This window comes from Anas platyrhynchos, chromosome 13 (genome assembly GCF_047663525.1).
Source record: "Anas platyrhynchos isolate ZD024472 breed Pekin duck chromosome 13, IASCAAS_PekinDuck_T2T, whole genome shotgun sequence".
In the NCBI taxonomy this organism is placed as follows: domain Eukaryota; kingdom Metazoa; phylum Chordata; class Aves; order Anseriformes; family Anatidae; genus Anas; species Anas platyrhynchos.
The window spans coordinates 4360773-4383474 of NC_092599.1; the positions used below are offsets into that span (position 1 = coordinate 4360773).

General features: G+C 49.4%; 1 protein-coding gene across 1 annotated transcript; it reads left to right on the forward strand.

Moving 5' to 3' along the window:
• The first annotated feature begins 6095 nt into the window (after nt 1-6095).
• PROK2 (prokineticin 2) lies at nt 6096-12601 on the forward strand. The gene is made up of 3 exons (XM_038186117.2): nt 6096-6293; nt 9518-9643; nt 11681-12601. Exons 1-3 carry the CDS (start codon nt 6198-6200, stop codon nt 11804-11806), a joined length of 348 nt encoding a protein of 115 aa, XP_038042045.1. The 5' UTR covers nt 6096-6197; the 3' UTR covers nt 11807-12601.
• The last annotated feature ends 10101 nt before the right edge of the window (nt 12602-22702 follow it).

A 22702-nucleotide genomic window follows, 5' to 3' on the forward strand; every position in this document is an offset into this window, starting at 1 on the left:
CACAGCTCTTGCCTTCATGGCAGCTTTCTGGCTATAGAAGTATTCCCAGCACCTTCCCCAACAGCCCCATGCATCCATCACAGCCATCAAGGGCTCTCCATGCGCAACGAGGCCGCATGGCTCCATCAGTCGGGTCCCTGCCTGCAGTTCCCAGCACCAAGCCCGCACTGGCGTGCGTTCAGAGGAGAGAAGTTTCCTACCAAAAGCAATCAATAGGAAGAACAGAGGCTGAAAGAATGTTTCCCCGAAGCCCAGCAAACTCCCCAAACCAACACTGCATCTTCTTGGCAAAAATTCGACATTTTTTTTAAAGACGTATCTGAAAATTACGGAAAGACATTGAGTCCCTGCCCGTCATATAAATCCAGAGTTCCCGCTGAATCATTCGGAGTTGTGCTGCCCTGGAATGTGCAAATGCAGTCACAAAAACATGTAAAAGTCTAAAGAAAATCTGGGTATAACTCAAAGGAGTAATATTTCATGAGAAACTAGAAATTGTTAGTTTTGTTTGTATGATTGCAGCTTTTTTTTTTTTTTTTTTGGTCTACTTGATGCCATGGTTTCATGAGTAGACTCTGTACTATTCCACTTTAATCTCTCCGAGCTGATGAGGGAATGTGTACTTTGCAATCAAAATGATTCATGCGGTTACATGGTCCAGTGCAGAGTGAGGGAGCAAGAATCCCTAATCTAGAACATTAGCACTTATCTGATAAATGCTCTTTTTTAACATTGTGCAGAACCATCATCTTATTTCTTACATAAGGTTCTTTGTAGACTACTATGACAACGGCACTGAAAAGCAGCATAATGAGACACGAGGAGCACTAGGAACACGCTGCTAGAACAGCGGCTCGTTGAAACTATTCTTACCTGACCTCAGAAATGAAAACGCTTTTAGGTGCTTTTTTGTTACTAATGATTTTTTCAACTCTCATTTCGCTCGTGTATCCACAAGGCCGTTTCTGTTTATATGCTCAGTTTGCTTTGTCTGCAAGAATATATAACTAAGAATAGAGCTGTGTGGTTCTTCTCACGGAGTGAGGAGATTCCTGATGTAATGCCAGGAACTTTAGAAAGTTTGTGGATGTATTGGGAAGGATTCAGAGATGAGCTATCAGAATAATCTGATGGTGACAAAAATGTGGCTTCAAAACGAGAGAAAAGAGAGGCCTCAATATCAGTACGCAGGCATTGTGGAGTTTCTTCCCACCTTAGACTTGCTTGCAGAAGGTGGAATTCCCAAATATTCAAGGGCATGATACCATCCACTGGTCCAAATCAGTGAAATTCAACCAGGATATAAGGTTTTAAGAGTTGGAGCAGTTTGCCAAAGGACGTGGTGAATTCTTCGTTGTTTTAAGTCAAGGCTTGATTTCTCTCGAGATATGTTCCAGTTCAAAAAACAAGTTCTGACTCTATATTTAGGCCTCACTAATGAAATTTATGGCTTGCTTTAGTAGGAATTGAGACTACAGTGCCCCTTCGAATCCTAAAATTTGCAAGTCTCTTAAGACTTTTTTGGTAATCAGTTACTTCATTTGATATCAGAAGAGGCCAGAAGTGAGCCTGTGGGGCAGCAATCACAAAAAAGATGGTTGTGGCTCACGCTGACCTGTGGATGGCAATCTGTCCCATTCCTGGAAACCAGTTTCTCATTCCCGGTAAGCCAGCAGACGTGCTGCCGCCCTCCACCCCTGCTCTCACCTATGGCCCATACCCCGTATGGGCAGCGAGGTGCTGACCACGTAGACCTGCACGCAAGTTCCTGCAGGCAGCAGCCTTTGTGGATGCATCCAAAGGCAACTCCAATGCAGATGCAAGACGCTCTCCCTGCGTCACAGCAGGTTGCGTATAGGAGCCTAAATTGCCTTTCATTCTCTTTATGTTGCACCATTACGCAAATGGCTGTGTGTATAATCTAAAATCACACCTGTGGGTGCCCAGACTTGCTAAGCAGTTTACGGCAGATCCAGATCCAGCTGGGTTTTAGAGCCTCAGTGAGAGCTGCAGGCATGAAGCCTCTGTTTAGTGCCCACACCAGCAGGAGGGGCTTCTTCCACCCTCTGTGCAGTCCCCAGGTCTGAAGACCAAAGACTGAGAAGGGTCTTGGGCAGTTGCCTGTGAAGGGGACGAGCTGGGCAAGCCCCTGCTCCACGGGACATTACTTATTGACATTAGGCAGAAATGTTGGGTGAGAGGAGGGTGGCATCTCAACCTGGTTTACAGCTTAGAAATGAGGTTCTTGAATGAACCATGTGTTCAGGTTATCCCAGGCACTGGAGACAAGTGACTTGAGGTCTTCCATGCCCTGGGTGTATGCATTAAGCCCTAAGTTACAGAGAAACAAGGAGGACTTATCAGCTTCACAGCCCTTCTTTTTCTCCATCTTAAAAGAATTTCTGCTTCATTTTGTTTGAACACATGTTTTTCAATTTTCTAGTTTGCTAAGAAAAATCTCTGGCAGAGGGGAATCATTTTGTCTCAATTAATTGTGACAGCACTGCCTATTCATGGGGCTCTATTTAAATGAAACCAAGGATAGGCTGAAAAACTCATGGTAACAAAAGTGCAGCTGCACCTCTCAGCATCAGTGTGCCCCGCTGGAGTGTCTTTCTCTGGAAAAAAAAACAAAAACAAAAACAAAAACAAAAACTGAGCATGTAGTTATAGGGAATGCTGGTCATAGCCCTGTGCCGATCCATGGAATCTGTGATACAAACGATGATATTCATCTCGTACCAGAGTCAGCAAACTCGCACCGCTTTGCTGACTTCAGACCGTTGTTTGATACATGGCGGGGAAGATTAAACAAATTAGATACTGTTGTTATTAAGAGGGTTTTTTAGGACAAGTTAATTCTCCTGTCGCACATTATATGCTTTTTCTCATTTCTTTTATGAGAAAATTGTCTTTTTAGATAGCTGATTTATTCACATTCCTAGTCTTCAAAAATCTGTAAACTCTGTAGTGCATTATCACTTGAATAGGCCAAATAATTATTTGAATGCCTACCCACAGACAGTTAGCTTTCAGGAAAATTGAGGCTCCAAGAAGAATTAGAGAGAGCTACCAACCTCATTGAAAGCTATAAATAGGCATTTCACTCCGGGTTCTTTCAGCAACGAGGACTTTTACGTGATTGTTAACTTACTGTGTCAAACCTAAGTGTCATGGTTAATTTAGAATGATATTTCCTGATTCTGATGTTTGAGTTTTTACAGTCGAAGATATTCATTGGGTTTGTGAAGGCGATCTGAAAGTGGGACTTCTGAGAGGAACCTCACTGAGCGCAGCCAGAGGTGTAGCTCCCCTGAAGCCCTGCATCCTGCAGGGATGGAGCGTGTGGAGGGAGATGTATTTATGGGGTAGATTTACTTACCCTGGGATAACATCGCAGACGCCAATTGGACAAGTACCTGCACAGAGGAATGGGGAAGGCAGCTGTGTTAATTGCAGTAATGTTATCAGAGAGGCTGGAAAGCTGCTTCTGCACTACTCCAGGTTACACCCTGCCCGGTCTGTCATGCGTGTCCCTCTGGGGAATTTTTGGTGCTGTTCCAGCAAAGTTAGAAGGAAATATTGGGAGAAATGTTACACGTTTCAGAATGAAGTGGTTCAGTAAAATACAGCTATACAAAACTTTGACGCTAAGAAAACTAATAAGAGGTTGTCCTTCAAAGCAGATCAAAAGAAATTAAATGAGTTCTGAACTTCTGGTGCATTTGTGAGATGGGCAATGTAAAGTTTTACAGTTAAGATTTTTTTGTGTGTATTTTCATTGCTTTTGTAATTGGACAGCTATTGTAGGAAGGAATGACACTGAAATTTGGAGATTTACCTCCTAGGCCTTGATTTTTTTTAGAACATCAACCTTTTAATTGGACTTAATTTATTTTTGATTACAATTTTATAATCAACTAAAGACCATATAAATGTGTGAGAACTTTTCTAATAGCAGACTGGCTCTGGTTGGTGGTAGAAAACACTGGTGTTAGGGTGGATGTTAGTAAGACCTTCTGGGCTGACAACTGGCAACCTTTCATAAGTCATACCTTTCATGGAAAATGGCTTTTACAAGAACTGATGGCCTCCATGTAAAACTGCACAAAATCCTTCACATCTCCCTTTTCAACTCACCTTAATTCTGCAGTGTTTTGGAAGGATTGGGAGGTTTAGAGCTGGAAATGATTATTTGTTTGTTGTTGTTTAAGTTCTGGGCACCTGGAGATTATGAAAGTAATAATTCACGTTTTATGTTTAATTTTTTTGGTTTCTAGGATACAAATAAGAATTAAAACATGCTAGTCCCTTCAGCTGGCTTAAGCTGGCGAGGGTTCAAGACAGCCACGCAGGTTTACAACAGCTAAGGATCCGGCCCAGTTATTTTTAATACTCATGCGTCAAAATTGTCCCATCCCAATTTGCTTTTAAAGCATCCTTGGAGTAAGACACTATTTACTCAGGCCGTATTTGTCTTGAGTGCACTTTTACGGAATAGCCACGAGTACCAAAAAGGCCACGTCTGTAATGAGAACCGTGCCAGACAGACCGACCCCCTCGGGGGATGCCGTCCAACAAATCGATCCGACAGCTCCCGACCGGAGCGGAGCGGGGTTTTGCGGAGACAATACGTGCGTTATATGCTCCCCTTCAGCTGCGCTCAGCCTCACTTCAGCCAAAGAATGAGACTGTTTCAGGAATCGTGTAAATACGGGCTCTGCAAAGACTCAGCCTTCCTGTTTGGAAAAAAAAAGAGAATTTGAAATATCTGAGAAAACAGGGACCTACGTGTGAGAACGGGGCAAACCGGAGCGGGGGGGTGGCAGGGAGGAACGGGGAAGATGGAGCGAGGTGGTGACACAATGGCAGAAAAAGGGACAGAAATGGAGTTCTGGGAGAGGAAAGGTGAAAGGAAATAAGTACAGAGAGCTGGAAAAGTAAGAAGGAAATGGAGACAAAACCCAGGCAGGGAAGGGGACTGCATGTTTCAGTGATTCTGGAGGTTTTACTGACCCTCACTGGGCTCTGATACCTTCTCTCCAGCAGGGACAGAGGTTCCCAAAGGTGGCACCATCAGTCCTTAAACTTTGGGAGCCCACTGTGCTGCTCAGACCACGGCCTGGTGCTAGGGCTGGAAGGAGCAAATGGTGTCTGGGGGTCCCAGCTGGGATCTACTGGGATCTGGTCGTGCAGGGGGAAGCTGCCCTGTCCTCATGTCCTTGGGGCTGCAGCAGCCAGGAGGGCTGGGAAGGGGCAGGGGCTCCAGGGGGAAGCACAGGCAGGAGGGGTGCAGGACTTTGAGGGGATTTGGGCTGCAGAGCGCCCTGATGCTGACACAGGTCCACAGAGAGCTAAGGTAAAGCGCACAGAAGCGCTTCTTTTTTTCTCAGCATTGGCACTTGTTGGGCTGGCTGGTGTTGGTTCTGTTCCTAGAGGGCCAGTGGGGTGAATTTGGGTCAATGTTCCTCTTTCTCAGCCAAAGTGAGGTGCAGCCTGCGCATCCCCCCAAAACAGGCATGCCCACTGCATTGCTGGGACTCAGCAGAGGCTGGCTAGGCGACTCCTGTTCATGGAGGGGAACAGGGGGAGTTTGGGGTTGGGGCTGGCAGGAGAACTGCAGAGACTGCTGTGGGACAGGGACAGAGCCCCCATGACATGGACAGAGCTCCGGGACAGGGACAGAGCCCCAGGCTGCCACCAGCCGCTGCAGGCTGCCCCCGATGTGCTGTGGGATGTGCCCCCACCTGCTGCAGGGTGCCCCCACCTTCTTGCAATGCTCCCAGCCCCTGCAGGACATCACCCCAGACGTGCTGTGGGACACCCCCTCCATTTACCAGTCCGCTCCCGGAGGCTCCCCCAACAACCCCCTTGGGCGCTGCCCCCGGCACTTTGCGGGATGCCCTCCAGCAGCCCTGGGACACCCCCCAGCCCCTCCTCGGGCTGTCCCCCGAGCCGTGCCGAGCCCCCCGTTGCCTCGGTTGTCCCCCCCCCCCCCCCCCGGGCTCCACCAAGCCCCGTGGCTCGGAGGGGTGCGCGCAGCATCCCGCTGCCGGGGCGGGGGTGACTCACGGCGCGGCGCACGGCAGCCCCCAGCTTTATAACGGCCGGGGCGGCACCGAGCACCGAGCCCGGCTCCTCTGCGCCTCTCCGAGCCCGAGGGGGAGAGCGGGGGGCCGCGGCCGAGGGCCGGCACCATGCGGAGCCTGCGCGGAGCCCCGCCGCCCCTGCCCGTGCTGCTGCTGCTGCTGGGGCTGGGGCTGGCGGCGGGGCGCGGAGCCGTCATCACCGGGGTGAGAGGCTCGGCACGGCTCGGCATGGCACGGCACGGCTTGGCACGGCTTGGCACGGCTCCGACGGCACCGACGGGACGGGCCGGTGCCGCTGCGGGGCTCTGCCGGGGAGCGGGGGCGGCCGGGGAAGGGGTGCGGGGATGGAGGGGGTCTCCCCGCCGGAGGGATGCTCCCAGCGCCGGGGGATCCCCGGGATGAACGCGACGGGGGTGGAGGGGCTCTGATGTGCCGGGGGGGGACACACACTGAGGGTGTCCCTGCGGGATGGGGTGTCTGGAGATGGGGGGTCATTGGGGTGGGGGACAGGAGAGCTGGGGGGGTTCTTTGGGGTGGCTGGTGCCACCGTAAGGGGTCTCCGTGCGGCGGGAGATGCTGGGGCTGGCGGCTTCCTGGGGCTGTGGGGTCTGTCCCGGGGGTATGGGGTCTGTCCCGGGGCACCCGTCCGCCCCTTGCACACCCCAGCCCCGGCTGCCCCCCCCCGGGCCGGTCTCGGGGTCCCCCCCTGCCCGCAGCCCCGCTCCTGCAGCCCTGCCTGCTCGTAAGGCAGGCGCCGGTATTGCAAGCACCACAAAACGCTGCTCTTTCGCCTCTTTTCTTTTTATTTCTCTCCCCCAAGTCTGACCGTGCTGCTTCTTCCCCTCAGTAGCCGCCCGTCGCAGATGAGCCCTCTGTTGTTGTTGTTGTTGTCGGGCTCGAGATTTACTCTGCTTGTGAAAATATTTTTTTTCCAAAGACGTTATTTAACCCGAAGCGTTGCATCACTCTTAAGTAAAATGATTTTTTTTTTTTTTTTCTTTCGTGTTTGCTTTGGATTAATAACCCGGCGCTTGCATTCTTGTGAGAGCTCACATGTCTTTTGTAACCCTCCGAAGTTGTACTCGCAGCAGCGGGAACTCCCTGGCGGTCCAGGCTCCCAGTGCCGAGCTCCCTGAAGCTGGTGGAAGAGCTCGTAGGCACTTCTCTGGCTGGCAGATAGCTCCCAGACTGGCAGGGTTTGCAGAGGGGAGAGTGTGAAGGGATCTTTTAAAATTTGAGAATCGGAGGTTCCTTTTATATGGCAATATTTCGAGCCATGGAGGAGCGGTTTATATAAGTCTTGTCAAAGTTGTGGCTTCGCCTTTAAAACATAATTAATAAATTAAATGAAGTAACTGCGAAGCTCTGAATAAAAGATTAGAGACAGAATGTGTTGAAAAAGTAAAAATAGATTAGAAATAGCAAATGTTACTTTATTAACTGCTGCAGTGTATTTCTGCCTAAACCACCGGGATGCGTGTTTGGCTCCTGAACGAGCAGGCAGATCTCAGGTGAGAGCTGATGTAGGTGTTCCTGTCCGCATTCCCCGAGCCTGAAAGTGCTTTTCCTTTGCAATTGAAGGACTCGATTCAAACCTTCCTTACTCCTGTGGCTGTCCATGTTCCGACTTCAGCTGGCTTTGGAGCCAGCATTTCACCAGGGACTTTTTCCTCGAGCAGCATTTTCCACAGAGCCGTGTTAAATGGGGTGCTGGGGAGGAATGTCCTTCGTGTTGTGTCCTGTGCACGTTAGGAGGCTCGGTGTGAGTTACACATTGGAGTTAAGGTGTGGGCAGCAGCGTTTGGGCTGAATATTTTACTAGCCTGTCATACGTTTTTGGAAGGGGAACCTGAAAACTCCTGCCAGATGTGTATATGTGCGTGGTGAGTGTGAGCTTTAACACGAAACATCGCCCAGTGCGGGGCTTTAGGTCCCCTGGGGGTGCTGCTCACTGCTTGCCTCTCTCCCTGATGGTTTTGACCTCCAGTCCCCAAATGACCAACCTGCAGCTTTTGTGACCAGGGCAAAAATTAGAACATCAGGATTTATTTTTTTTTAAGAGGTTGCAAAGTAAATACTATCTACATGGAAGGCTGCACGGGCAGTTTTGCGGACATATTACTCTTTTAAGTAAATACGCTGTGTGTTTGGGCTCACTTGTAGCACAGAGCTCTTCGCTTTGCTAAATGTGTGTCCAGGAGGAGTGCTGGCCCTTTGGGTTACACGCACTATTAGTGGCTTGACACTAATGCAGCAGCTTTTTCCTAAATTACTAGCTGCTCTGTAAATACAGATTTTGGTCTGGTGTTGCTGTTTGAAATAGTGTAATATTTACCCAGCAGAGTACAGTCTAGTGGCATTTATTATGTAAATCCCGAGGTAAGACCTGTAAGCATTTTTCCTCAAGTGGGTATTTGTTCTGATACGCAGCCTTCCCCAGAGCCCTTATCATCTGTTATGTACATTTTCAGAAATTGCCTGTTTATGTACTGCTGACCGGAGCCTTTGGTCCAGCAGCCCTGCTGCCAGCCATGAGGAGGGCAGCAAGTTAATTAAACTCACTTTTGGGGTGTAATCAGAGCCTTTAACTAACGGGATTTCTCACTGAAGAAAGACCAGCTTTAGCACTAAACCCATATAATAACAAATCTGGTAATCTTTTGGTTAAAAAAATAAGCAAAAGGCGTGCAAGAACCTTTTCCAATTCCTAATACATCAATTGCTCTTCACGGTTTCTGGGTTTTGAAATATCCCTAATAGTTTGTGTTTTGGTTGGTACTTAACGAAGCCACGAAGTGTATTGGATAAGTGGCTGAAATTTTTATTTCCCTCTTGCAGGGTGAGTGCCTCCACTGTAGCATTTTCCTGGGTGTGGACACTTACACAAAGCTTTTTCTGCTACACGTTTGAGACCTCACGTAATTCCAAATAACCACAAAATCCTTATTTAAACTTTTATTTTGTCTACCTCCACTGGGAGTTTGCTGATGAAACTATCGAGCATTCTTGCATTTGAAAGGCACTCAGCCACAAGATATTATCGTAAGAAGGTAGATGGAATAGTTACCTAAAAATCCTTAAATTTGCGGATAATTTTGTTTCTTAGCTTCTCTGCAAGACTTCTTTGCAACTGGTGCCCTCGGTCCTTGCTCCCATTGGGGAAAGCTTGGTGGCACGGGCCATGATCACTGCAAATCAGTGACAGTCTTGGGGCTGGTCCTGTCTCTGGGGTCTGGGCTTTAAGCACAGCTTTAAACACCCTGCAAGGTGCCAGGAGCCCACACGTCCTCCTCAGACCTTATTGTCCTGCCTTAAGGAGCTGCAATAACTCGTGGGGTGTCGAGGTAGCTGTTAGGCACCTGAGCTGTCCTATCTGTGGAAGGCATTTATTATTAATTTTGTCTGCATAACTCTTTGTCAAACTGCAGGCCTGCGACAGAGATCAGCAGTGCGGAGGAGGGATGTGCTGTGCGGTCAGCCTGTGGATCCGCAGCCTGCGAATGTGCACGCCGATGGGGAATTTGGGAGAGGAGTGCCATCCTTTGAGTCACCGGGTGAGTACGTCCCGGGGCTGTGGGCTGCCCCGGGCAGGGCAGGGACAAATACAGATATCTGGGAGTCGCATCGCGTGAAGGTTATGCGTGGTGGAAACGTGGGGAAGCATCACGTGCATTGTAATCCAACCATCCGCATCTTTATGGAAATAGTGCTGATACATACCTAAGAAAATGTCTTCAGAATAACTCTGACAGTAATACAATACTACACGCTGTTCAGTTTGTTTTCCTATTAGTTAGTTCTTGCTGATTTGCTCCGTTACATGACCTGAAACATCCCAAGCAGCTCCTGAGCCCAGCCCTGCTCTCGCACACGAGCTGCTGAGCTCCATGGATCTGAACGAGATCCCATCACAGCCACAGATGTGTCACCAGGAGCTGTTGGGATACCCAGCACAGCACTGCAGCGCTGTCCCTGCCATTGAGCAGCGGTGGCACGCTGTGCTCTGGGGACCAAGAGCCGCTGGTGCCTTCCGAGGCGGTAGGGAAGGTGCTGAGACCAAGCGAAGAAGAGCACGGCCCAAGAGCCATCACAATGAGGGATACCAAGGCAATGCATTTAGTTTAGAACTGTAGTCAGCTGCCTCTTTCACACTTCCCTTCAGTGCCTGGCTTCTCAGCTCTGTCTCTCTAGTTAATTTTCTCAGTTTTAGGAAGTGCAAAGCTCTGTTCTATTACAATTATTATTATTTTTTTAAATCTTCTACTGTGGCATTGGGGACCAAATTCTCATTCTTACTGTGAAATGTAGGAATCTCAGGACAAAAGAAACTCCTCTATTATTTATTTTTTAAATGGGCTTATTGCTATTGCAAGATAATTTATACTGTCTGATATATTTTAGGCTAATTACAATCAGGGAAGATGCCTGCCACCCCGGGCTAATGGTCGCAGTCATGGGTGTTGGGAGCTTTATGAGGTTAATTTCAGATGCAGATCCCTCATCCCACTGCTCTTCACGACAAACACAAAGCAAACTGATTTCCTGTAGCATGTGAAATCACGTATATTTAGGGTGGAGAGCTCACTCAACAGCTTCTCTCCCCTAAATACCTGGGAGGGGGCTGCTGGGGACCAGTCGCCCTGACCACCAGCACCTTCCTTGGCCTGCAGGCCACACATGGAGCAGCAGCACCGGGTCGGTCTCTGCACGTGTTGCTCTGCCACTGTGTTTGCACTCCCCTGTTGAAGGCTGTGTATGTGGAATTAGTGCTGCTGGGAGACCAGCCTTGTGCTCCCCTGTCACAGCTGTCCCACCTCTGGTGGCCCCCACGGCCACACCACCGCCTGGGGGACCTCCCGAGAGGTGCCCAGAGGAGATGGCTGGTGGATGGCTTTCCACCTCCTGGTTTCCTTCTCAGCAACTAGATGGCGTTGGCTCGATGCTGTTAGCAGCCTCTCCTGGCACCGCAGAGGCAGGCTTTGCAGCAGGTGAGGGTTGGCAGGACCGCAGGCAGAGCTGGCAGCACCGGGGGGGCTTTGCTGCCATTGTGCACCTTGCACACAGCCCCCGTGTCCCTCCCTTGCCACCTCCAGGCTCCTGTCACCCCCTTGCTCATCAAAATCTGGGGCTGGGCTTGTGATGGGGCAATGCTCCCCATCCCCATAGCGCTGCCACCCGCCCCCTGTCCCTAGCCAGGTGTGTCCCCCCCCAGCTCCAGCGTGGGCGTCCCCCTGAAAGAGCTGTTTCCTTGCTGAGCTTAAGGCTTTGAATAAACCCCTTCAGCTGTCGGAGGCACCTCTGAGTCAGCCGTGCCAGCACGAGAAGCTGAGATTTTAGGTTCTTCTGCAGCGCTGTGCGTGGGCACCTGCAAGGTATGATTCCTGTGGGGAGCTCCTGGCTCCGTGCCCGATGACCTCTGTGCTCGTGCGGAGGCACCAGGGTGGGGGACAGGGGGAAGCCCGCGGCATCCCTCGTGCTGGGCTCCTCTCCAGGGGGTGCTGAGCACCGGCTGGTGCTGGCCTGAGGACCTCGATGTGATAAACAGGTCCTCAGCACGTGATAAACCTGACACCCGCTCTCTCTGTGCCCAGGTGCCCTTCCCGGGGCGGAGGATGCACCACACCTGCCCCTGCCTCCCCAGCCTGGCATGCGCACGGACTTCTCCCAGCAAGTTCAGGTGTTTGCCGGACTTCAGGAAAGAGGACGTCTTCTTCTAGCAGGAGCTGCTCAGCGCGAGGAAGGGCCGCTCGATGTGTTCCTGTTCTTGTTGTCGTGGTGAACAAGGTACTTACCGGGGAACCCCCTCTCACACACTGTCCTGCCTCGCCACCACCCAAACCGACGATGCGATGCTGTGCTGTTGTGGCCAAGGTTTTCTGAGGGGCTGGCGGTGATGGGGTGGGCGAAGCGAGATGTGCTAACGTGACGCTGCTTTCTGAGGACAGGAGCCCACGGTCCTGTTGTCCCCGTGGTTCCAGCATAGCCCCAGAGCGAGAACATCCAAGGTTATCGTCACCTTTGGAAAATTTTGGCCATGTTTTTACACTTTGGGATGCCTGAATCGAACTGAGATTTGAGTAATTCTATGGTGTGAAGCATACGATGATTGCCAAAAACCTGTATTTACATTTCATTTCTTTATTAATATAACTGTCCTTGTAAGTTAGGCACATCTCTACATTAAAAGATTAACCAATAGATGTAGATTTTACACTTTTAAAAAGTGGGAGATGGAACCAAAGCATTTCAGTATTCAAAGCATTAAATATTTTGTTATTTTAGTATTTTAAGATGAGGAAAAGTTGTTGTTACTTGAGTTGGTGTAAAACTACCTGATCATCTCAAACTCTGTATTAAGATGTAGTTTATATTAAAAAAGGAACCCTGAAGTTTCTTGTAATGGGCTGCCTGACTTCTTGTATATGTATGGATTTGCTGTGTAAAAATTCTGTATCAGAATAATGGCAGTATGTTATTTGATTTATTTTAATATTATAACATTATTTTGTCACTGTGGTTTTCAATTTTTATTTGGTGTAATCAGTTATCACGTAACTCAATTCACCCAAGCTAGCAGAGCTCCTTAAAGGTAGCTTAGGAGAAGATGGTGTGCCTCTGCCTGCTGGTAGGGAAGCTCAGCAGTTAACAAGGCATGAACGCCTCAGCCGAGCTGCACTCTTGGATGGAGATGAGGGGGAATATTGGTGGAGCTCACATGAGAGGTTTTTCTTGGCACATGCCTCAAAGGATCAACTTTAGCCTGTCGAACATGTAATTTGTGGGTTTTCTATGAAATACCGTGCGACTTCATGTTTACTCGCCAGTCCCTGTAGCTGGAATCCTAATAGTTTGTGTGAGCTTCGCACATTTTTTGCTCTCAGACATGCAAACATATGCTGAAGCTGGAAAAGTGAAGTCATTCATCCTCCAACAATCAGTGCTTTTGCTGCTGGTGGCAGTGGGGGATTGAGGATTTAGCACGCCTGTATGAAAGCAAACACCTGCAGTACTCAGAGAAGATGAGAAACGTCCCAGCGAGTTTACCAGGCACCTGACACTGGGCTCCAGAGACAGAGAGGAACCACTGGAGCAGCTGTTTTGCCAGATCCTTGTTCATCTTGCACGCATTAGGAAGGGAGGTGTCTAGAGAGATAGGATTGCATCTTCCTGACTCAAAGTGGCCCAAGCCCAGAGCTCCAGTTCTGAAGCCTATGCATTTTGCTGTACCCTTTGCACTGGTGATAGAGCAGCTGCGCAGGGGGCAGCAGGCTTCAGTCCTGTAAATAAATAAATTTAAAAAAGATGGTTTGTATTCGCGTGGTCACGAATGGAAACTCTGGAAAGCTGCCCTGCCCTGACCTGGAGATCACAGACACTGCTGTGAGGAGATGCTTAGGAGGGGCGGGGGTTGCTCTTAACCCAAAGGCTGGGCTTGTCGATGAAAAACCATCTTGTTCTAATCCTAATGCAGAAACCCGGGAGCCTTCACCTGGATTTAAAATCAAAACTAAAACCTGATCCTACCACTGTCACTCAGTGGGCTCCCCAGAGAGTGAGTCTGCAGAGGAGGAACCCAGCAGGAGCCTGGTGTTGCTTTTCTGTCCTCTTCTAGCAGCACAAAGCTTGCTTAGTATCATCACGAGCTTCAGTTCGCACCCAAGGGAAAATCAGGAATGAAAACAGAAGCAGCCCAAATGCGTGTGTCCCATCTCTTATTCCATTCATCTCCACCAAAGCACACCGTCCTGGTGTTCGAAACAATGAGACACAGCAGGAACCACCAGCCCTGCTCCTCGTCTTCCACGGGTGTAAATCACCAGTGACCCCAGTGAAGGTAATCATCCTGGTTTATATCAGCACGAGCGAGCAGGCAATTACATCTGATGACTGCCTTAGACCTGCCAAGCAGGGCTGCTAGGAGAGTTTATCACACAAGAGCAGAGCAACTTTGTAGTTGTAATTCATGCCAATTAACTTGTGGGATCAGGCATTTATCTGGGTAATGAGAAGAGCCCCTGTTACGCTAGAGAAAAATTCACTCCCTGGTCAGGAGGGTGGAGTGCTCGTGCCTGGCAGCCTGTGCTGGTGAGGGCATTAGGAAGGGTTTTTTTTTGAGAGATGCCACCACTTTGCTGTCCTCGAGGGGCTTCTCCCACCCTCCCTGCCTTGGCTGCCCTGCCTGCAGCTGCTGAACAGAAGAGCTAAAGGCAACACCTGTCTGTCCTTTATTTTATTTTTTTTTTCTGCAGTGGAGTGAGAAAAAAAAAATAATTTAACTTTGCTTTACAGTGATAAACCAGCGACCACCAGAGTTATTTCAGAACATAAATGGCTGTGTGTGTCCCTCTCCTTTTCCCTTGAGCAGGCTTTTACCTCGAGGGGCACTTTGCCCACGGTGATGGATGCAAAAGGTGGCCAGCCCCAAGCCAGCCCTGCCATTAGAGGTTTTTTCAGGGAGTTGTGCTACTCAGTTTGCCTCAACATCACCCCAGTGCTGCCTCCAGGCCAGGAGCAGCCCCCTCACATGCCTGCAAGGAAGGGAAGGGGGCAGGCCCTTGCAGCAGAAATCAGACAAGAAAAGAGTGCAAAACTCCCACAGTCCTAGAAACACCTTTGAAGAAGGGAAAAGTCTCATTCTCAGCACACACAGCTTGCCAGGTGCTGGAGAGCCTGCTGTTAATGCCTGGCTTTATTCACTCTGCTTAGGAGAGCTGTGCTAATGCTCAGCTTAATTTGATTAATACTGGAGCAATATTATTAATTATTAATACAAACATGTGTATTAATTTTTAATGTTATATTAATATTGATATTACAGATATGTTACAGAATAATGATGATATCACACCAAATGGGAGGAATTTCCATGTTTTTCACTAGGTTTTGGCTCAGCGGGAAGGGACACCACCATACACAACAGGCTGCTGCCTTCGTTTGGTTACGTGCTTATTAGGAGGGGTGAAGTGAGGTGCTTTGGTCTGTGGGTGCACAGGTGGGAGGGCAGGTGTGCACCTGTAAGCCTGCGGGCTGGGGAGCAGGAGAAAACCCAGCTGAGGCTCAACCTCATCTGCATCCTCCTGCCCACAATTCTCCCCTGGGAAAGGTTGTCACTGCTTAAAAAAGGTTGCAAAGTCTTTGAGTGTGGGGGTGGCACAAAATAAATCCTCCTGGTTCCTTGGCAAGTGGGATTCAGCTCTGAGCAGGTCTATAGTGTGGAGACATAACCCTAACTGCACTGGCTGTACAGGAGGGGTAAGAGAAGGGAGAAGAGTCAATTTAAGGATAGAGGTCATGCTGCAGGTTTGGAAAGCTCCAAAGAAGAGCGTGTACCTGTGTGGGGCAACTCTAAGGTAAGTGGAATGCATGGTTGTGGTTTTGTTCCTATGTCTGTGTAGGTAACCTGGAAGTCCTGCATTTCCCATTATATTGTAGCTCTAGCACGTAGGGTGATCTCATAATGTACCTCATAAAAAGGCCCTTTGCTGGCCTGCCTTGTCAGCATAACGAGCCGTAATGATATACAGCACCAGCGAGCGGGACTGCAGCCTGAGGGCCTCGCGGGTGCCCTCCCACCCCAGTAGCTCTCTGATTTGTTATTACTGCACAGATGGAAACTCAAAAGAAACAGAAGGTGCTAAGAGTCCCTTGATTTAAACAAGATGTCTCAGGAATTTGATCTTGACAATGTGTAACATGTTTTCCAGAAGGAATTAGAAAATTGCAGGAAGAGAAAAGACTGTGCAAATACAGGAGGATTTTGATAATAGCAAAATCAATGTGCCTCTCTCTATTAGATAGAAACGAAATGCCAAACCAGCAGGGGTGCAGCTGTTAGACTGATCAATGCTCTGAGCACGGGAAGGGAGATGAGTTTAATGCACATCAAACTTACAGCAGATCATCTGCAGCTTGTCAGGGAGAGCCGCAGCTGCGTGTGGAGCCAGCCCAGGGCAGGAGGCTGCTTTTTGCTGGTTTGGTGGGGAGGAATTCCCCGTGATCCAGCTGCCTGCAAGGACAGACGGCAGCCTTTGGGTCTCCTGGGGCTGTGGGGAGCCTCCAGGTGCAGGAGGCTGGAGCAGAGCGAGCCCAGCCTGCATGGAGGGAGGGCGGCGTGCTTCGCTTCATGGTGCAGGCCTCCGAGGCCTCCCCGCCGCTGAGCCTCCGCCACCAGCTCACAACACGTGGAAGGGATTAGATGTGGCTTTAAATGCAAGGCAGCTCTGTAAACCCCACGGCTGTAAGGCTGCTCAGCGGCAGACTGGAAGTGTGGCCGGGTTCCAGCGACGTGAGCAGGACCCAGCCCTCCTTATGTACTCTTGCCCTCGCACACGTGAGCGTGCTGCATGCTGCTTCGTGTGGGTGGACACGGTCTTGCTGTGAGGAGCTCACGGATGGGCAGAGCTCCTGTTTGCTTCAGGGGGTGCCTGCTGGGGCCTCTCTCCCTTTATTCCTCTGTTAGTGTACGGCAGAGCCCATCTCTGGAACAGCCAACCCGAGGGGAGGCTCTGGTGAGGCAGCTGCAAGCATGCTCGGCCTCTCCAAAAATTTCTCTGCATCCTGTCAAGTCAGCAGATCTTTCCTCCAAAAATTTCTTCTCTCACGTGGCTGAAACTTTTAACAGGAAGGCACATACCCCTGCTCCTTTCAATTCCATGGCAAAGCTTCCTGGCTGCTGAGTTGTCATAACTTCACCTCCACCTTGGTCTCATTGAACTCTTCAGCATTGCTAACAAACCTTTCACGTATTGCCACAGAGCCCTCCATTACCTGGGTGTGGTTTCCAGCAGCGCTTACACTCAGATACTGCACAAACAGAGCAAGGAGAAGGCCTCCTGGCTGAGTGTTTGGGATCTACTGGGAAGAATCACAGGGACATCCATGCCCGGCTGTGTGCAGGTCCTGCGGGGCCTGGTTTCTGCCACCTCCACCATCTTGGCGCCCGGAGGCAGCAGTAGCGTCGGCCTGGCCGTGCCCTCCTCCCTGCCATGTCGTGGCTCCGAATTGTGTCCCCACATGCAGCACTGCCAGCTCCTTGGCTCAGGTGCCTGCCTTCTCCCCCTTGAGTCACCATGAACAGATTGCACGGCCATCCACCTTCCTCCACACCCAGATGTCTCCTGTGAGGCCCGCTGCCGGGGCAGCTCGCTCCACAGGGATATCCCCTCTGCACCCTCCTTGGTTCTGGTGCTGGTTTGTGAGACCTGAGGAGAAGGGGAAGGAGCAGAAAGAACCCGGCTGATTTACTCAGCTATCGAGCTCGTCAACTGCTTCCTTTCCATCACCCTCCTTCAAGCGCTCGGGTGACAGATGGGAACAGATTGAGCGGTTCGACGGAGGGAGGTAATATTCTACTAAATCATTCCTCGCTCTCTCACTGTCTGAAAGCACCCAGACCTCAGCCCTGGCTTCTGAGCCTGGCGTATTTCCCCCCTCTGGATTTTTTTTCATAACAAAGCCATTTGAGCTCTACCTCTGCTAAAATTTCCAAGAGAAGCCGGTGCTGGTATTTATAAGACAAAACGGGTGTTGTAACACAGGGAAAGGAAGGAGTGAATCACCCTGAGACAGAAAGGACGCTGATGCTGTTTGCTGGCATCCCTGAATTTTGCCACCCCGTGTGCCCAGCTGAGCCCCGGGCACAGCCCCGGCTCCCGGGCAGGCTGGCCGTGGGCTGGCACGCAGGCTCCTGCTGCACAGCTCACAGATGGAGCATCCATTGCTTCCCTGGATGACTTGTTCCAACGGTTAATCATTCTCACACAAACACAGGGTTTTGTTTTTTAATGACACATCAGTCAGTAACATTGAGAGGCTTTAGGAAGCGGTTTCTCTTCACCGGGTGATCTCTTTTTTTTTTTTTTTTTTCCTCTTCCTACTCCATTAGCGCTGTGATGACTGCCTAAAATTAGCCGGGACTTCACAGCTTCCCCTTGCCCTTGCAAGACTAGCTTTGAACTTGAAAGCCTCCTACACGAAGTGCTCTCTGGTATCAACCTGGTCACAGCAGAGGTGAAAAATGTGGCACTGAAGAAAGTGGCTTTCCGATAAATACATCCACAGTAAAACCATGCATGACTCACAAGATCAAAGACGCAGTGCAAGAACCGAGGTCATTAAACATGAATAGAAATACAGAAATGCAACAGCTTGCATTAAAGGCTTAGCTTGACTTTAAAGTGAAGTGATGAAAGCTTATGTAGTCAGTGATTGTTCACCCCTGATAATGCTCTGCTTTTGCCACCGGTAGTTCTGGGCTTTACAGAGGTGAGTAGGAATAATTAATCATTTGTCGGATAAAGCACCGAGGCATGGGGCAATCAATGATTCGTACCAAGTGAAGACAGGCTCAGGGCTGCTCAGCATCATCAGCCCTAGGGAAAACCCAGAGTGGTGCAGACATCAGGCCTGTCTGAAATTCAGCCTGAGGCTTCCAGCTCGACAGCTGACAGGTGAGTAAGGATTTAATCCACACAAGGTGCTTTGAATGACATGGTGCTGGAGGTCACAGGCAGGGAAAGGGATTTGGGGTAAGGCTTCCATCAGCATGGCCTCAGCCCAACGTGACTCTATGCCAGCTTTTACGAGCCCATCTGCACTGCTGGTCTTTGGCTCCATTCCTTGGGTTGCTGTACATGTTATCATACTCTGAAGCCCACCAACCCCACTGCATGGGAGATGGTTCCTTGTTCATGTCACAGCAGAGTTAATTGTAGCCTGGGTAGTGTTTTGAGCAACGCTAAAAGAAGCTGTGCTAAAGTTGGAGATTTTAGCCGACCTCTGTCAGAAAACAGCCCCCTGCTGTGTTTCTGGTAATACTTTGATTTGAGGCATGGCTAACTAATAAGGTTTCTGGGGTATTCTGCTATCACAGAATCACCTAATCTGCAGCCTAAATTGGTGCAGTGCCTTGAGATGCCATCCCCTTCTGCCAATATGTGTGTGTCACTGTCCGAGCCTCTGCTTTGCTGGGGTGGTTTGCTGGCAACTCTGAGCAAGTGCAGGCGCTGCACTGAGCAAGGTAACTGTGTGCAACCGTGTGGGCAGGTGGCGGAGATCCAGCCAAGCCCCGCGCATCCTTTGCTGGGAAGGGAGGGACGATGCCAGCTCTGCTCTCCTCTGAGCTCAGCACAACGTGTCCTAGGGCAGCCCCGCAGCATATGGCAGAGCAGCCTTCTGGAGGTGTAGCTGTATCACATCCAGGTAGAGCCCTAGGAAAGAATTGTTGCTACCGGAATAAGCCAAAATCCTGCCCTTTTCCTTAAGGCTACTGATCTCACACCATTCTGGGAAGCAGCCTTGTCTCCCCTGGTGCAGACCTGGCACTGGCAAAGCAAACAGAGAGAGCTCATGGGCTACACATCCCTGCTCATCCTCCAACGCTGAATATATGACATCTACCCAACATCATAATTTGGCTGGGGTCAAATATTTCAGCCCCTTTCCCAGCAAACTTTCCAAATCTGACCAGCAGAGACAGAGGCACCCCGCTGCACTTCAAGCTTCGAGTGTTGCAAAGCAGAGATCGCCATAGCCAGTACTTGCTGAGATTTCAGATCAGTGTCATTTTTCACGCTGGTCTGACATGTAAGTTTATGCTAAAACCTCCACTGACTTCAGCACAGCAAGATTTCTACTGGGAATGTTTGCAAGGAATGTGTTAAATACCTGGTGAGTGAGTGAAGATGCCAGCAGCGATCAAGATTTTCCAGTGCGGCACAGCTCACGGAGCAACTGCAATTCTTCACCACAGATATGCAAAAGCAAGCGTGCTGTGACCTCTGAGCCAGACAGTGGAAAGTCTCCAGGGGAGATGATGATGGTATTTCCCGTGATACTGAGCACTCTTGTTGCCCAGAAGACGGAAAACTATCATATATATGTCCTGTACGGGAGGGGTACAGAGAGGATGTGATCTACATCAACCACAGGCAGGTGGAGGAGGTGAGAGCCCTGCAGCTCATCAAGCCCCCAAGGACTTTGTGTTTCGGTCAGAGGGGCTGGGGATGGGTTCAGAGCATCTGAGTTTTTGCAGATGAGCTCAGCACTTGCACAACAGGCTGCAATAGCTTCCCATGTGGATGTGGGAAGTAATTGTTAACACCCAGCTCCTGCTGAGTCTCATCCATTAGCACTTTGAGCCAGACCAGCAGCACTCGTGTTTTGGTGGGCAGCTGAGGACACGGAGGCTTGCAGTCGCTGCTCAGAAGTCCCAGCAGCATCAGGGAGGGCTCTCCGTGCCCAGCCCATTCTCCTTCACTTTATTTCTCTACCGCTGTTATTCAGAGCAAGTTTGCATCCCCTCTGACACCCCTTCTCCGATCTTGGCCAAAGCAGTTAATCTATGACCCACTTTCCCCACATGCAGATGCTGCGAGAACGTGTCGGTGCTGTGCTTTGGAAACGCTGCCTTTTTCCACAACTCCCTTATCTCTTCTCAGATTCCAGAAGGAATAGTTATCCTCTGGTGTCCCTCCAGCCCTCCCCTGCTTGGCGTGCTCTCTCGGTGAGTGCTCAGCCAGCAGGCTAGACTAGCAGTGGTGTTTGGTGGTGTGCCTGTGCCGAGCACTGTTTCATTTTCCACCATCTATCTGTCCTTGGTATTTAGTTTCACATTTTCTGGAGCGCAGCTCTATTGTACAACGCCTGCCCGAGCCTTGCATTAAAGCTACTGGAGATCCTTCTTGTTTGTACTAGCATAGCCAGGATCACAACCTGCTTTATATTAGAAGTACCTAACATATCAAATTAACCTCAAACAGCACCAATTCTGCCCTCAGAGTATATCAGAAGGCCTGGGACAGCCCAGAATGCTAGATGCAAGAAAAAGGTACGGTAAAGATACCCATCCTAAACTTCTTGGCATCCTGTCACTGCAGCAAGGCCAGGTCTGGTTGCCCCTGATGGTGACAGCAAAGCATCTCTTCTTTTTGGCAGGTAAGAACCAGCCTCACCCCCCTGCGATGGCACGGCTGAGGTGCCCACGTGCACAGGCAGGCACTCAATTCAGCAGCGTGGCTTCGGTTCCCCGAGTCTAAATACACCCAGCAGGTCACCCGAAGGCGACTTGTCATCCCGCATCTAGGACTGACTGTACAACTTGTGCCTAATCTTTCTAGAAGTGAAAATCATGCAGCTTTTAAGGATGTTTTAAAATAACTATTCTCCCATCTCTGTGGTTTAAATAGAATCATAACCATACTACTTATAGCTCGAATGCCAAAACATCTGACACTTTTAATAGACTAAGAGGGGAAAAAAAAACGTGGACTGTTTCCTAATCCTGCTGGTACCAGAAGGCAAGACTTTACATGGAGATCACAGTTCTAGCCCCCTGATAGATGCTTTTATCTGCATAAGAAGTTTCTTAAGTTTTAAGAAAATACAACTCTGTAAAAGTTGGAATTCCACTGAAAAGACCTAAAACAGGCATGAAAGGGATACTTGGAATACAATTCCCAGCAACAGCACTGATGCCTTGCATGTACATCTCCATAATGCAACTCTACCTGATTACTCATCAAGATTTACTAAGCTGTGATCCAGCTTCTCAGGATGAAAATTTAATTAGCACTGAGAGCCAGCTTCTGCTGTGATCTGAAGGTATTGACAGCTTTCCTTCGATACCCAGATGCATTTTCACTAACAGCTTTGGAAATTATCATTAAGACTGCTGCTCCTGGCCCCTGCCCACCTTCTCTGTGGTTGCACGAAAGCTCAAACCGCAAACTTCTCCTCCAAGAAAGGCTGCCTCTGTGGTGTTCAAATCTGAGTTACAGGAGGTAAGGAGAAAAGGCAGGACAGCAAACCACAGGCTGTGCCTGGCTTTATTCCCTGCAGCTGCCACCTTGCCCCCTCTTGCTCCAGCTGTCACACACATCTCTGCTGCGCTCGCGCCGCAGTCACTACAGCCATGTCCCCACTGATGTCTAACGACTTTGGACTACTCTCTGCAGAAATGCTCTCAGCACAGACGCAATTTCTTCATGGAAATTGAGCTCATCTCTGTCATTTTGTGTGCGACTGGCTACAGAGCTGCGATGATCGATGTTTGTTAAATGTTACATGATACATCTGAAAGCAAGCACGGCTTCCTCTGAGACGGCTAAAAAAGTTGTGTCAGGATCCTGCCATCAGGCTGCCAGTTAAAGTACTTTCAAAGAAGTCTTTCTAGAACGATGAAGCAAGTCAACATGCCACGCTTATTAAACTTAAATGACCCGTTAAGAGTTGACAAATGAATAAAGCATTGACCAAGCCACCATGTTACGGAACTGCTTTGCCGACTAAAATTAGTGATCCACAATTATCTGCTCTCCTCTATCGTTATCAGAGGAGCAGTTACCTAAAACAGAAGTTTGCTTTCAGTAGACAGAGAGAATTGCGCTATTTAAACCTGTTGCCCATCATGAACTTAAGTCTCCTTAAAAATAGCATCAGTCACTTTTATTGGTATAAACACCTAAATTGAGATCTAACAGCAAATAAGGATTGTGCTTGTCCATAATAACTTCGGCTGTGAAATCTACTCAGACACAAGACATACAACCTTCCATATACATAAGTTATTTGTCAGCAAAAGCAGAATGCTGCCATTCTGAAACAATTACATACAG